This window comes from Lithobates pipiens, unplaced genomic scaffold (assembly GCF_037356315.1).
Source record: "Lithobates pipiens isolate NorthernLeopardFrog02 unplaced genomic scaffold, aLitPip1_a1.2 Scaffold_8, whole genome shotgun sequence".
Lineage (NCBI taxonomy): Eukaryota > Metazoa > Chordata > Amphibia > Anura > Ranidae > Lithobates > Lithobates pipiens.
In genome coordinates this window covers 64,654,879-64,670,104 of record NW_027507903.1, presented here as the reverse complement: position 1 = coordinate 64,670,104, position 15,226 = coordinate 64,654,879, and the positions used below count along the sequence as shown (strand labels likewise).

Below are 15,226 nucleotides of genomic sequence, written 5' to 3'. Positions count from 1 at the left end.
TGCTTCCCCTTAGAACACAGCACGTCCACAGGACTGAATATCCCAGACTAATTACCAGCACCTTATTTTTATGTGTTTATCATTTCACCTGTGTTGTAACGTTTTTTGTTTTTTTTTGCTGCTAGCACTATTTGCACTTTATAAACACCGCATGGAACATGCATTTTGTTATATTGGATTGATTGTTATTTGTATTTTTTTCACTTGGCACTTTATAAACACCGCATGGAACATGCATTCTGTTATATTGGATTGATTGATATCTGTGCTTTTTCCACTTGGCATGTCACATGGGATTGTGCTTATGTGATTATTCTCACTGTACACTTTTAGTCATATATTTTGGACTATCACCTTAAGTTATATACTCATTTATTGTCAGCATATTTTATTGCAGTTTTGCACAGCACCCACGATTTATATGTCTATTGTTTCAGACATTCATCCATTACTGTGAATTTTTATTTGTATGGCACTCTATCAGAATCTATATTTGATTGCCACTCTCTAACATTTATTTTAGTTTAGCACGTACCGAACAAGGATTTGTGCACACCCAGACACATATAATTTTACACTAGCACTTTTTGACCTTTACCCTTTTATCCTTTACCTGCATACTCATCTGTTCCCCTTCCCCCTCCCTGCCCTTTCTTCCCCTTCCCCTTTTTCTTTTCTCCTTCCCTCTCTTTCTCCCCCCTTTCCCCCCCCCTCCCTCTCCCCTCCTTTCTTGTATTCCCCCATTTGCGCAACACTAAAACCACTTAATCGATATTGCTCAGGGAGTAGGTGAAGCTCCCTTCAGTGTTTGCAGCATCCCTCCATTCCCCTTGTCAAGGTGGTTGGCGCAGAGGTACTTTATACACTAACCGCTGCAACCTGCTCAGACACTCCTACCCCGCTGTGCTCATGGGACCATGTCTCCATTCCAGTGGCCCCTGAACCAGAGTCGTAAGAGAGGTCTTCTCCTACCAAGTCAGGCTCATCACCAGGTACCTAACAGAAATTTGGCAGCTTCCTTGGCTCAAAATGATTGGAGGGTTTGCTTACCCTTTAAGTTTAAAAATCACCACTACTGACGTCTTAAGCGAGGTATACATGAACCAAAAATTTGATGTTTCAGCAGGAACCAGAGAAATTTCACTCTGTGTGTACCCCTGTGTGTTCAATAGAAGCCAGGCTTATGTTGATCAGTCCTGCTCGAAAATTTGCATTTGATTAGCACTTGCAGCCAATGACTGCAGAACTGATCCCTGTATCCACATGGCTTGTGTGGATGGGGGTATCAGGAAGTTATTCTTCACTTAGCAAAGCTAACTATGGTTGGACTTTGAATGATTTCATTGATTTGTTGGTCTGTAAGCTTTTTTTCAGGCAAATCTAAATAAATGTGGGTGTTTCTGCTCACAGAGAGGAGCTTTACTCAAAAATGAATAGACATTTTGTGTGAGTGACTACGTTTAGGAGACATGTTGCATATTTATCCTGTTCTACTGCTCTGTACTGGCATAGATGAGTAAAGGACACACTCCTAATCACAGGCATGTACATGTACTGCATTGCAAGAAAGAAGTGGTCTTGAGCATGTCAGTCAGAGTGCACTGAAGAAAGAGGTCAGACTCTGGTAAATATGACTGAGTGCACAGTCATATTTAGGCACACCAGAAACTGCTATAGCAGGGAAGTATAAGTCAAAGGCTATCAGTACAAGGTCAATCTGACAATTTATTTCTGTGACTTTATTTGGACATTTTTACTGTCTTGGTGTCCGTTTGTGAGAAATGTGGGGGGTAGCCCAAAGATTTTACAGTTTATACTGTAAGAACAAGTCAGGTGAAATTTCTGCATGGGTACAACTGGTCAAATCTTATATATGTTGCAGCGCTAACATAGTGATAACAAAGTGCTAGATGCAAAAGTCCACATCAAGATGAAATCTGACAAGGTGAATAAAATATGTGAAATTAGGCCAAGGTCATGCAACTCCATTAATGTAGTCACCATGTGAACCATCACCATTGGTAGAAATGCACTCTTACCGGACTGAAATTTCCCCACTTCAGAATCAAATTTGCCTCTTATAAACACTTTACACGGGGAACATTCAATTCACACCAATTGGTTCCAATATGTCAGGCTGGTTTCCTCTCTAGGGTCAATTTAGAGACATGGATAACCATGTATAATTGAATATCCCCATGAAATCAAAGAAAAGAAAGCCACATAATATAAATCAGCTAAAAACTTTAATGCAGATGCATAATAAAGATTCTATCACATAATAAGAAGCAAATATGCACATAAAAGGTCACAAATTTAAGCTGTACAGCAAAGGTTCAAACTCCAAAAAAAAGCATGACATTGTCATATGCGTAGGCTCTGCACGTCCTATGAGATAAAACGCGTGGGAAGAAGCAACTCTGATGTGGGGAGACGCATGAACAGAAGCTGCAGAACTGCATGCAATGAATGAACTTCCTGTAGTGATCAAACTCTCTTTTTGTTCTTCCAACATGTTGAAGTTGGCACATTTCACATTTACCCTAAACATATGGCGTGAGCGTTGGAGAGTGAACCTGAAAAGGGACCATTACCTAGGATGGCCTGGAGATCCCTGGAAAACCTGGAATAAAGCTAAGACAGATGCAACATCATCATGGATACTACAAATATATGGCTTTATTATTGCCTTTTTAAGGTGAGAGTACTGGGAGCATAGAGGTGGCACGAGAAGGTGAAAGCACACCGCTTGGTTTTATATAAACACAATGTGATATATCGTCACTGGAAGAATTATTATATATTTTATTTGAATTAATTTGTATACACACCTGTATTTTGGACTGCACATTGTGAATCACCATATGTGCTTATGCTTTGATATTATTATATTTTGAATGATACACTGTATAGGACACAATATGTGACATGCCCATTTGCACTACACCAATCAGCACTTTATTTATATTGCCTTATTGGTGGGAACACATTAGGTGGACGCAGCAGTCTGCTAATAATTGTTTGTACACTACTAGTTTATTTTCACAATATCTATTTTTGGTTTCATCCACATTTGGTAGCACAGAGGTATACTCACACTTTACAGCCTGACATATTGGAACCAATTGGTGTGAATTGAATGTTCTTGTGTAGAGTGTTTATAACAGGTGCATTTGACTCTGTAGTTGGGTCGTTTCAGTCCGGTAAGAGTGCATTTCCTACAATGGTGAAGGTTTACGCTGTGACTACATTTATGTAGTAGCATGACCTTGGCCTAACATCACTGGTGTTTCCTTTAAGATACACATTGACTTGGTTAATTTCACATATTTTATTTACCTTGTCAGATTTCATCTTGATATAGACTTTTGCATCTAGCACTTCGTTATCATTATGTTAGCGCGGCAACATATCTGATATTTATGGTTATTTAGGTTGTCTTACTATTGGTTGCCAGCAGCTGTGGTTATTATCACCAATTATCAATAAGTCACACCAGTGCAATTTATATTTCTATTTTTGTTTACAATTGGTCAAATGACTGCTTTTAAATGCTGGGTTTTATGCTGAGTTTTATTAGACCTAATGTTCTGTCATGTCTCTTCAGGGCAAGAATAGGGGGAAATCTCAGCAGCGACACAATTTATTGTAATCATTTTGTCTATTCAGTTTGTGATAACAGTCAAGAGTGGCAGCCGGCCAAAATAGACCATGGCTCACACTGACTTCCAATTCATTTTAAGCACAAGTGCTTAGTAAATGAGCAGAAACTCTGCTGACTTGTGCAAGCAAAAATGCTCTTTTTTAAAAAAAAAATTCCTTGCACGTGATTGTATACTCTTTGCAAAGTGAAGCCTTACCTCATTTACTAAGCTCTGGAGTATTTGCCATTAGTAAATCAACCCACTTAATTTGTTCTATCAAGATGACTGTAAGTAAATGTTAGTGCTGGATATAATGTGATTGTTTTGTGTACCTACTAGAGTTTCAGAGAACCTAATTTTTTTTTAGTTGTGTGTTACACCAGGCTGTTGCAGGACTGCAGGAGTTAAAATCCCCAGGCAAGAGTATACAGTATCCCATATTATATTAATAAAACAACACAAAGTAAATGTGCTTGTATCCATTTTCAGTGCATATACCCTATCATCATAGTTTGTTTCAAGAAGCCCTTTGCGAGAAAAGTTTTGACCTGGGTGGTCCAGGTGCTGTGGGTGACTGCTTGTGAACTGAGAAAACAGAGAACTGAAAAATTAAGTTTGGTTTAAAGAGAAAATGTGAATAGTTTTGCTTGAGCATCTTCTCTCTTACACATAATATAAAAAAGTGAGTAACCTGTCTAGCATCTCCTTTATTGGTGTGACATTTTGACAACCACAATATAATCCCACTGTTACTTTATTACAGCATAAAATGAAAGGACAAATGGGGTGGTATGAACTAATGAATGGTTGTGTCTGAGGTCTCAATTCATATTCCTAGACAGAGGGGAATACCAAAGATGTAATCATGAGACAAACACATCAGTAAGGTCATATACCTACCCATAAAGATCAAAATCTTTCTTCCAACATCTTTATTTGAAGACAGACAAAAGGTGACCTAGCAATTAACTAAAACAGCCATCTTGAAGGGTTCTTGGAGATTTCTACAAACCACTGGTTGCTATCTTATGTCTATATCAAATTGCAAAGACAAGTACTGTGGGAGTTTTCAAGAGCTGTGGCTGCTGGCTCTTGTCATTATGCATGGGCATTATGTGTAGAGGTTTTATAAATGAAAATGGATCTTAATTAAGGGGTAATTACGTTTACCACGACTACATGGATTATTACTTCAAATTGATTTATAAGACAAATTTTTAGGAAGATCACATTTGTTTTTAAATATGAATCATACCGTAGGAAAATTCAATGATGACCGTATTTCCATTTCTTAACCAAATATTAAAAATATATTAATCCTTGCTGAATACTTCTTAAATGTTGGTAAGTGAACAAAAGGGTTTTAAGGTGTGCACAGTGCATTTTAATAATTATTCAAAAAGCATGTTTTATAGTTAGTGAAAATGCCCTCAGTCTAAGGAGCTTAAATCCTTCATATCCATCAAGTAAAGCAAAACCATGCTTTTTGTATTTTAAACAAATATAACCCAGTACAAAGAGATTGTTTCAACTATTATCTACACCAGGAATGAAAAAACACCTCACAAATGCAAGAAAATGAACACTACCTCAATATGTATTATTAATATTGGGTTATTTATATACGTAAATGGCCACCTGCATGATTAAAAACTTGAAAAAAAAAAAGTTTGGTAGTGGAACTGTAGTATAGTGCAATAAAACATTTTTCTTATTTAATTTGCAATCTCAATTTACTTGCTGAGATGCTACTATGTACAACGGCAAACAGAAACACAGGAAGAGCTGATACTGTGATTTGAACCAGGTTTACCCAGGGAATGTTCTTAATCCTTGAAACTCTTACGACTACTCTAATTATAATTCCACACTCCATGCACAGTCTTTAAATATAGACAAGGATACTTTATGCTATCTATAACATATAGTACATACAGCTACTATGATCCTTCTGCATTACAAGATAAACATATTTTTAACATATCAAAAACTATATTGTGCATAATGTCTGTACATGAGAATATTAACACATATTTTATTAAAGTTATATGTAAGTAAAAAGAAAAAGAAAAAAAAAGATGTGCACAAATTAGAAATAATTGATAATAATGATGAAAAACAATAAATGTCTATAAAAGTTTTGATTAATTTTAGAACAAAAATCTTATTTTTTTTTCCTGAGTATGTATCTCATGATATTCTCAAGCACTCCTTAATCTGCCTTCCCAGAAATCTGTTGCAGCTCCCTCCTTGTAAAGAGAGCATAAAACATGCTCATAGCTCCCTCTGATGATCACTGAGAATCGCTCAACTTTCTTGTTCGTGCTTTCAGCTGCTGAGTGGTTAGATCTAATTGCTTCCAAGTGAGGTCAGCAAAAGGTATTTATCGAAAAGCATTGAACAACAACAGGCTCAACACACACACACACACACACGCACACATGCAGAAGACCCCTCTTGCGTGTTGATTTATGGAAACAATTAGGATTGTGCTGGAGTTTTTCTGAGTTGAGAAATAGTTTGCTGCTACAGAATCTCATGTTGCAAAGAGCAAGCAACAGAGATGGAATACAGGCATATCCAGCTGTTATCACCGAGAGAAAGTAAGTTACTTCTGTCTTTTTTTTTTTTTTTTTTTTTAGAGAGAACAATTGGTGTACTAGTTCTGTAGGAGTTTTATTTCATTTTTGCATTCTATGGGATAGGTACTAGTTTAGCTGACAGCTGTTACCATTTTTAGGAGGTCTTCTAAGTGAATGCCTCTGGAACAGAGTGTATTAGTAGTCTAGCATATTCTGACAGCTCAGCATGCTGCTGTCCATAAGGCATGCTTCTAAAACAGTGTCTGCTCACTGTGTTTCGCTATGCTGTCAATGCAGAATATAAGGATGTGAAAAGTTATTCAACCACAACTCCTAATCATTTAAACATGTTTTATGTATTTGGTATACTTTTAATGCTATGTACATATTTTCAAACATGTTGGATTAAAGTAGACTTGCAGAAAATGATGATTATCATGAAGACACCGTACTAGCTGCCAAGGGTAATATAACAGATATTATATATAAACTTTATAATTTCTTTACAGGTCTATTGCAATTGTATTCAAGCGTAAGTGTGAGTAGTCTTCAATCTTACAACTTCCAAGATCATTCTATCTGGATCTTCTGAGGATACTAGTGTGACAGAACAGCACAGAGACATCCAAGGTTTATGGCATAATCACAAGTCAATATAATTCAAGTCTGGAATTATCTGGAGTAATTTCGTCTGCGTTAACCACAACGTGTGCAGTCAGGTCCTGAACCTAGAAACACAGATCCACTGGAGATTTAAGTTTCATTATGATGTTCATGAAAACCCAGAGCACTGCACTATAATGCGCAAATGGATACTAACTTGGATCCTGCCAACTTTGCTCTACATACCATATCTTTACATTATCATTCTACTAGGCACACTCTCATTAGCCTGTAATGACATGACTCCAGAGCAAATGGCTGCAAATGTGAACTGTTCCAGCCCTGAGCGGCATACCAGAAGTTACGATTATATGGAGGGTGGGGATGTTAGAATAAGGAAACTTTTTTGTCGAACGCAGTGGTATCTGTGGATTGATAAACGTGGTAATGTGAAGGGTACACAGGACCCAAACAACAGCTACAGTAAGTAGACGTCTCATGTTTCATTACTTATTGTGCTATAAAGTGGCGGCAAATACATTGACAATGAATGAACATAATTATATAATGATACTGTGATGCTGGTTTTGATCCACCCTACATTATGTGCATAATCCAAGATAAATCAGACTTGTGTTCTATTCCCATGGACAGACATTTGGCATTAATTTACAAATGTATAATTTTAGCCAATGCACTGCAGACTGGTTGCAATAACTTTGCTAATTTTTACTTTAAATCTGGTAACCATTAGTTGACTGCAGCTTGTGCTGATAAGTGACTCAACAGTAAGGATATTTATATGAGTCAGAGTGGAGATCCCTCCATTAGATTTCATGCTGTGTGCAATTTTTGAAAGATATATTTGACTGATCTGCACTGAGAAAGTGGTATGTTAGAAGGATAAAACTGAAAATTGAGTAGACATCTAAAAAGTTGATCAGGATGGATGGGGAGATTGACTATGGAGCTTGCTAACAATGTAAACTAAACAAGAAAAAAATAAATCATAGGCAAAGGAATACACAGCTGATGGTAGAGGAAAGAATTGCAGTAGCGGAGAAAAGGAAGTTGGCAGGTGGATTCTGGAATATTGCAAAGAATGAGGGTGCTGAATAGTTACCTTGTTTGTTTTAGGGATAATGCTGTGTCCATTAAGCTATGAAATTCTTTTATAAAATATATATTTTGTAGAAAGGTAACAAATGATTAATAAAGTAGGCAAAGCTGTAATGCATCTCAAATGAATCTGCGTCACAAAACCCCAAACATTTTAAGATGTTTATGAAAAAAGAGTACCGTAAGCGTTGAAACCGATCATTCCTGGTTGATTTATGCTAGCTATTTTGAATCATATTTAATTACATAAAAAAATCATCAGGATTACAATAAAGTGATTCTGTAAAAGTCCATGAAAATAGACAGTTATTTGCTTAGCCATTGCATGGCAATGTATACAACTATTGGCTAATGTTTTTCTCACACCTGCGTGGTTTTAAAGTCTAAAATGTGAGAATGGGAGTTTGATAAAATGATATTGCGAACACAAGGCAAAGTTTAAAATAATATTTTTTTATATGTTCTATTCAAATACAATCATGTCACTTCTGTAAATAAATCACTAGTTGTTATACCATTATCCACAAGCACACTTACAAACAATAGAGAATGTTACAAACACTGCATTGGTTAAAGCTTATGTCTTATAATTAATCTTAACAGTCATGAAATGTTAGTTTATTAGCTACAATATTATTTTGTTCTTGTAGCACCTGCCAAACATTTTTACAGGATGTGGTTCTTTTACTAAAGAGTTGTTGTATTGTCAGTCTGACACTTGACAAGATAGTACCGTTTTTTTAAATATACAGTTTTGTACAATGCGACACACTGTATCACATTTCTACTGGGAATGGCTGTAATAACTTAGAGACGCTGGCTAGTTGGAATTCTGTGCTAGTATACCAAAAATCACGCAGCAGGTGTATTTGGAGTAAATGATTCTAGAATCAATTTCCTAGTCTTGGCATTAGAATAGATGAGATTCACAATGTCATTAATATTTTATTTGGTCTGACAATCCAAGCTATGTTTAAGTAATTGAAATTGCTTTCAGTATGATCATACAGGTGGTAGAAAACTTAGAACTTTAAAATGTATGAATATGGTACATTGCAAACATATTCAATGGCAAAGTTAAGACACACACACACACACACACACACATTTCTCACACTGTGACATTTATAATATTTGCCAATTTCTTAACAATGTAACCTACAGTGGCTGTAAGTAACACATATATTTAACTATGTATATTTGTGTTGTGGAACTGGTTTTCAGAATTATCTTTCTTAACTGCGGTGCATTAAGAACACAAATGTTGTGCTCTGTCTGAACTACTAGATACGATACTAAACAGTTGACACAGTGATAACTTAATGTTGATCTTTCTAATGAGAAATGTTGTACATTGTAGAGTGGGTCTTAGTTCATTTTCTCTGTTGATGTTTCTTATGGTACAGCATAAGATTTTTTTCATAGCGAATATGGATAAGCAACCTAACCTAACCTTACCCATCTCTGCTATAATAAATACCATATCAAAAGTTAAATATCACATTGATCATTTTGTATTTCTCTAGTGCTTACTACCAAAGCCCCATAAAAGGAATGCAATTATACAAGAATATTATTGAGAACACAAATCCATTATATGACTAGGCGAATTTAAAGAAAATACTTTGTGATCCAACCATCCTCCTAACTAAATGTTTTATAAAATATTGGCAGACCATGTTATGAATATACTATGCAATATGGTAATATGGTACTATAATCCCGCTTCAATATCAGTTTAAAACCTATATTTAAAGGTATGTGCTTATTTGGTACCAATGGCAATGAAACAAGAAAAGTGACTGATATATGTGTTAAGATCTGAGAACTAGGTGCCTGAGGCAAAGGTATCCTTTAAACCTTGAGAGTGCATAATAGGTGACCTAATTAAAAGCTTCAGACAGAATCTCCTTGTAATTAATTTCTAATTGTTCTATTTTACGATGCCTGCAAGTACATTAGAGTGACAATAAGAGATATCATAGGTTATAGATGTTATAGAGCCAACTTCATTCTTTTTTAAACTAGAACACTGAACCTTGTCTTTATCATTTACAATATTACCAAAAATGTTTGGCAGGTTTCTTCTGTATTTAAATGTAAAAGCAGTTTTAATCCTACACATTATTATCATTCATTTTAATTTAGTTGTTTTTATATCATATATTTTCAGTTAGCTGTTTTTCTGACAAAACAAACCTAACGCTAGAGTTAAACTCTTTCCTTAGGTTTATGATTAATATAATAATCATTAGTAACTTCAGATGTTTTAGTAACCCTTTTCACCTCACTTTTACAGTTTTACAAACTGCTTAGTGTACTCTTTTCTTTTACTACAACTAGAAATGTTGATCAGTCATCGATTAGTCTGCTAGTTTACTATGGACACATTTTGACATGATGGGAATCCAATATAAACTGGGAAAAATTGGGGAATGTATGGTTTCATTACCAAACATTAACAAGAACCCGGGTGACAAAATGAATACTATTGAAGTGATTTCCAAATATGTTGGAACATTTGAAACACTTAATAATGATTCATCCTTTTGGTCATAAAAGATGTAATAGTCCTTTTGTAGAATCGACATGGGTTCAACTAAATCAAGGTGTACCATTAATACAGCAATCACTAACTTCAGATGTTGTAGTAACTCTTGTATGGCATCATTCTAAACAGCACAGACACAATCAATACTATTCAAAGTAATATTTCAAATATGTTCGAAAATCTGAGACAATGAGCCGTTATCTTTCCTTTTGGTCATAAAAGATGTAATAGTCTTTTTGTAAAATCTACAAGGGTTCAATTAAAACTTGCAGTATACCTGGTTAATAGCTGAATTGGGGGAGGGCAGGCAGATTTCTCAATCCCGGTCATTCTCAGTAAGAAATGGGCTAAGCCTGGCCATAAGTGTTTCATTTTAAGTTGCTTCATTTAAAGCCAATAGCACTGTGCGTTCAGAAAAAAATCTGACAGGCTGGTTGTACACAAGTCGATTGGTAAATTGACTCGTACACAACCAGTCAGCCCATACATGAATCAAAATTTGGCTGATTCCTGATGAACCAGCTGAATTGTCGATCCATGTATTTCCAGATTAAGTCTAAGCTATGGGGGTGGAGACTGTCAAGATAGATAGATGTGACTATGAGGCTGAAAGAAAATGTAAAATGGAATGGCCCTCTTAAGTATTTCCACTGATTTGAGCTGTCAAATTTAGGTGTTTAGCCTAGGTTACGCACATTAAATTGCAAACTTTTTTTTTTTAAAAGGTATAGAGTTTATTACAGATTAACCGGGTAACAACCGACAATGCCACAGTCAGTAGTAATTCAAAAAGTACAGTGTAGCATAGAATTCCAAAGGAGTGTAGTCATACCACATAGCAAAATTGTAAAAATAAGGCAAAGGAAATACATACATTAAGGCAGAGCATCATTTAACAACAGCAGCAGCTGTTTGGTAAATAGGAACGAAGAATTAAAGAAGACACAAGTATGCCTTTTTAGGTCTAAACCCAGTGCAAAGCAACAATTTCTGTCATTAAGAAAGGTCGAGTCAAATATAATAATGGTGTTGACTTACTAAAACTGGAGAGTGCAAAATCTGGTGCAGCTTCCAGTTTATTTTTGTCAAAGTTTAATTGAACAAGTTGAAGTTAAAAGCAGCTGCACGAGATCTCCAGTTTCAGTAAATCAACCAATAAACCCCGGGGTGATTATGAAGTTAGTAGTCACTGGAGGAAGTGGAAAACAGGAGGAAAAAGGAGGTGGGGGGAGGGATCTAATCAAACTGCTCCATGTGATGGCTGTCTCTGAGAATCTATTCAAGTCAACCAGACATTGTCAATGTTTTTGGGACAGTTTCAACTCTCATAGGTCAACTGATACAAAAGCACTACAGATATAATAGACTTCCTCCAGACGGACAAGGTAGGAGGAGTAGGGATTTTCCGGCACAGCAGGGTTTCTTATCTTACATGCAAAAGGCAAGAAAAAATTTAACATGTCCACCCGCCACTACATCTTCCCTTATACCGAGCAGGAAGAGCAACGCATCAGGTCTTACAGCCAGATCACAAATATCATTAAGAGCATCAACCACTGATTCCCAGGATGGGCGAATCATTGGGCATCACCACACCATGTGCATGAAGGTGCCAGTAGAGGCACTACATTTCGTGCATAGGGGGTTCAATGAGGATAAAGATTAGACAAGCATTGGAGAATATAGTAGGCTCTGTGGAGGAATTTCAGGTACTGAAATATGGAGGTAAAGGGAGGGCAATAGTGGCATCCCCATCACACTTACGGTAAATAGGCATTTGACAGGATCAGCCTTCAGAACAATGGACTCGGGAAATTGGGTAGCAACTGCATGTCATAGTTGTAAATAGTAGAAATACATATTGTTAGCCAAGAAGTATTATGACCTAAGTGCAGCGAATTACATCACTGTTTCATCTGCAATAACATGCTTCAGAGTAGTAAACCCCTGGGCATCCTATAGTTGTGGATCAGGGATCTGTTAATTGCCAATTTAGTTGGAACATAGTCCTACTTATTGACAGAAGGTTGTAGTCTACCAAATAGCATTTGATCATACCATTCTGAGGCAGATGAATCTATTGCCATGTAGCACAGAAACCACAACCACCCTGGAGAATAGTCTTACCATTTTGAATTCAACATAAAAACGTGACTGATTACAATTTTACTTTCAATCCAGAATACTAATAGATATCCACTTAAAATCTTAAGGGGGAGAATGGAGGATTAACTAACACATGTATTTATCATACTTACTAATAGCTGGCTGAAACTGCAGAACTAGCTTCTAGGAAGAGCTCTTATCTCAAAGTATTTAAATATGTTTTGCTTCTGTAGTTAACAGCCAGTGATGTATTTCTTTACAAACACCACAATATTGCTGGGTGTTCTGCTCAGTTTTTTAAGGCATTTTTTTTATTTTGTTGCATAAAGCAATACAAATAAACAAAAATAAAGGTCCATAAACACCAATGGAAGACATCAGTGTGCAGTTTGGTATTTATGTATAAGGCCTATTGTAAATGTTAACAAAAAAGGGAGGTGGAGGTGTACTGTAGATATTTTTCATACAAAGCTTAGGTGCCAGTGGAACTTATGGAAAGGTATGCAATACTTGGTTAGCTGTCAAAATAGGATGTACAAGATATGATGTTAAGAAGGGGATTCTGCTATTGTATAAGGATAAGTGACCCACATTCCCCTGTATTTTGTCAAAAAGGTTAGGGCAATCCATGTTTAGTTAAGTCAATCTATAAATGTGAATAGTAGAATTAATCAGCTGTAGTCACATGGGAAGAGTTGGAGGGTGACGATCTCCCCATTCAAGAAGAATACATTTCTTATAAAAACAGAGTCCTTAAAGATGCATGCCAGACACAAAAGCTTTTTTATTTAAATGTTTCTCAGTAGCTACAAAGTATATAAATCCATTTTGTGTGTAGCAAATGTCTTTGCAACCCCAGATAGAACTTTGTAAAAGTAGCAATTAGTTCCCAAATAGCAAGCAATTGTGCTGCACGTTTGAAAATGACTTGCTAAGCTCTTGCTAGACTTGCCAGGCTTCACAAGTTTGTTGCACAATTGCAGCAAGTTCACATTGCATCACTCCAGATTAACTTTCTCTGCAAACATTCTGAAAGTCTGCTGCACACTCTGGTTCAGTTATGTTGTGCAATAGTCATCACCACAGGGGTCACTGTGTCTGAATTTTCTTTCTGTAGACTTACAGAGCTCTTGCTGTAGACTCACCACTGCAACTTTGCTCTTGCTAGAGACTTGCCGCACAAGTTTTCTACAAATTTGAAAAACGTCAACTAGAACTTGTGCTACAAGTGCTCTGCAAGTGTACAACTTGCCAGTGAAAATGTGCAGCAAGTTAACAGACTTAATTCAACACTGCCACACATTTGTGGCAAGTTGTCCTTGCTCTTTGGGTTTGTCACTGTGCTGCAGATAGCCTGTGCAGAGAGCAGAGCTGTGAGAGGGGCGCAGCAGGCCTCACCCACCACAGGCTGCATGCAGAAAAACGACAGTGGGGGGCAAAGAGAGGACCAGTCACCTTTTACAAGGAGAGAGATCAGCAGTGACTGATCCTTATCACAGGAAGCTTCAAGCTTCAGAGGTAAAGTTTCAACCTGGATTACTGCACAGTACAAAAGGGAGGGGCCATCCCTGGGTAGTCTTTGACACAGATATGGTGTAATCAAAGGTTATCAAAGGCCCAAAGCTTGTAATTTTGCTGGAGTATAGTAAATTCTGTAGAACAATTTGAACTGTATTCTATCTTTAGGAGAGATTAGAGTTTTGATGTAGGTCTCCCCAAAATGCTGCCAGCTCTTGTCCACCGACCCAGGTACAAGAAACACCCATTTCTGTTCAGCAGATTCCAATTTATGCATCTTCATTTTCAATAAAGCAAACTATAAGCCCTTGTACACACTGTCGGAAATTCCAACGGAAACGGTCCGATCGTATTATATTATCGGAAAATGCGATCGTGTCTGGGATCAGACTTTTTCCGTCGGAAATTCAGACGGAAATAATTTGACAGCAGGATCTCAAATTTTCCGACAACAAAATCTGATCAGACTTTTTCCGATCGTTTGTAGAGAATTCCAATCGGACAATGTGCCACGCATGCTCAGATCAAAGTACGAGAGCAAAGCTATTGGCTACTAGGCTGAACGTAGTCCAGTCAGAACGAACAAACGTCATCACGTTCCGAATGATCGGATTTTCCGACAACTTTGTCCGACCGTGTGCAGGCAAGACCAGTTTCCGACAAAATCCGTCAGACAAAAACAGACGGATTTTGTGGTCGGAATTTCTGACCATGTGTACAAGGGCTTAGGAAGATACAAACTTGCAGGGACCAAACTGTAAAAACACTTTTTCCAAGGTGGTTTATGAAAGCAACACTCATCAACCCCAGTTGTGTTTCTTTAACACCACGTTAAAGGGTCATATAATAGAAAGAGGCCAAGGAGTATAAAAAATATTTCTCAAACAGCTGGGGCAAAAAGTTAAAGTTAGCATCTAGAATTAAATGATGAAGGTATTTAACAACATGATAATTCCAAAATTCTTTTTAAACAATAGTAAGATTGTGTAGAAGTGTGTGGTTGACCCAGATATGGTTATTCGGGGAGAGGACCAGTTACCTGTGGTTTAATGACTAGTGAAAGGGTTGCTTTAACAATTTTGGTGTCCTGAAAGGGCAGAGCT

General features: G+C 36.8%; 2 protein-coding genes across 5 annotated transcripts in view; one reads left to right on the top strand and one right to left on the bottom strand.

Annotated features, from left to right (window-relative positions):
* FAM227B (family with sequence similarity 227 member B) overlaps positions 1-15,226 on the bottom strand; it is a 550,320-nt gene that overhangs the window by 284,872 nt on the left and 250,222 nt on the right. The window lies entirely within an intron of this gene.
* FGF7 (fibroblast growth factor 7) overlaps positions 5,891-15,226 on the top strand; it is a 100,720-nt gene continuing 91,384 nt past the window's right edge. Inside the window, exons 1-2 of one of the 2 annotated variants that reach the window (XM_077473448.1) lie at positions 5,891-6,023; positions 6,736-7,312. In XM_077473448.1, coding sequence (XP_077329574.1) covers positions 7,027-7,312 — 286 coding nt within the window. In that variant the 5' untranslated portion in view covers positions 5,891-6,023; positions 6,736-7,026. The other variant, XM_077473447.1, reaches the window with a different exon arrangement.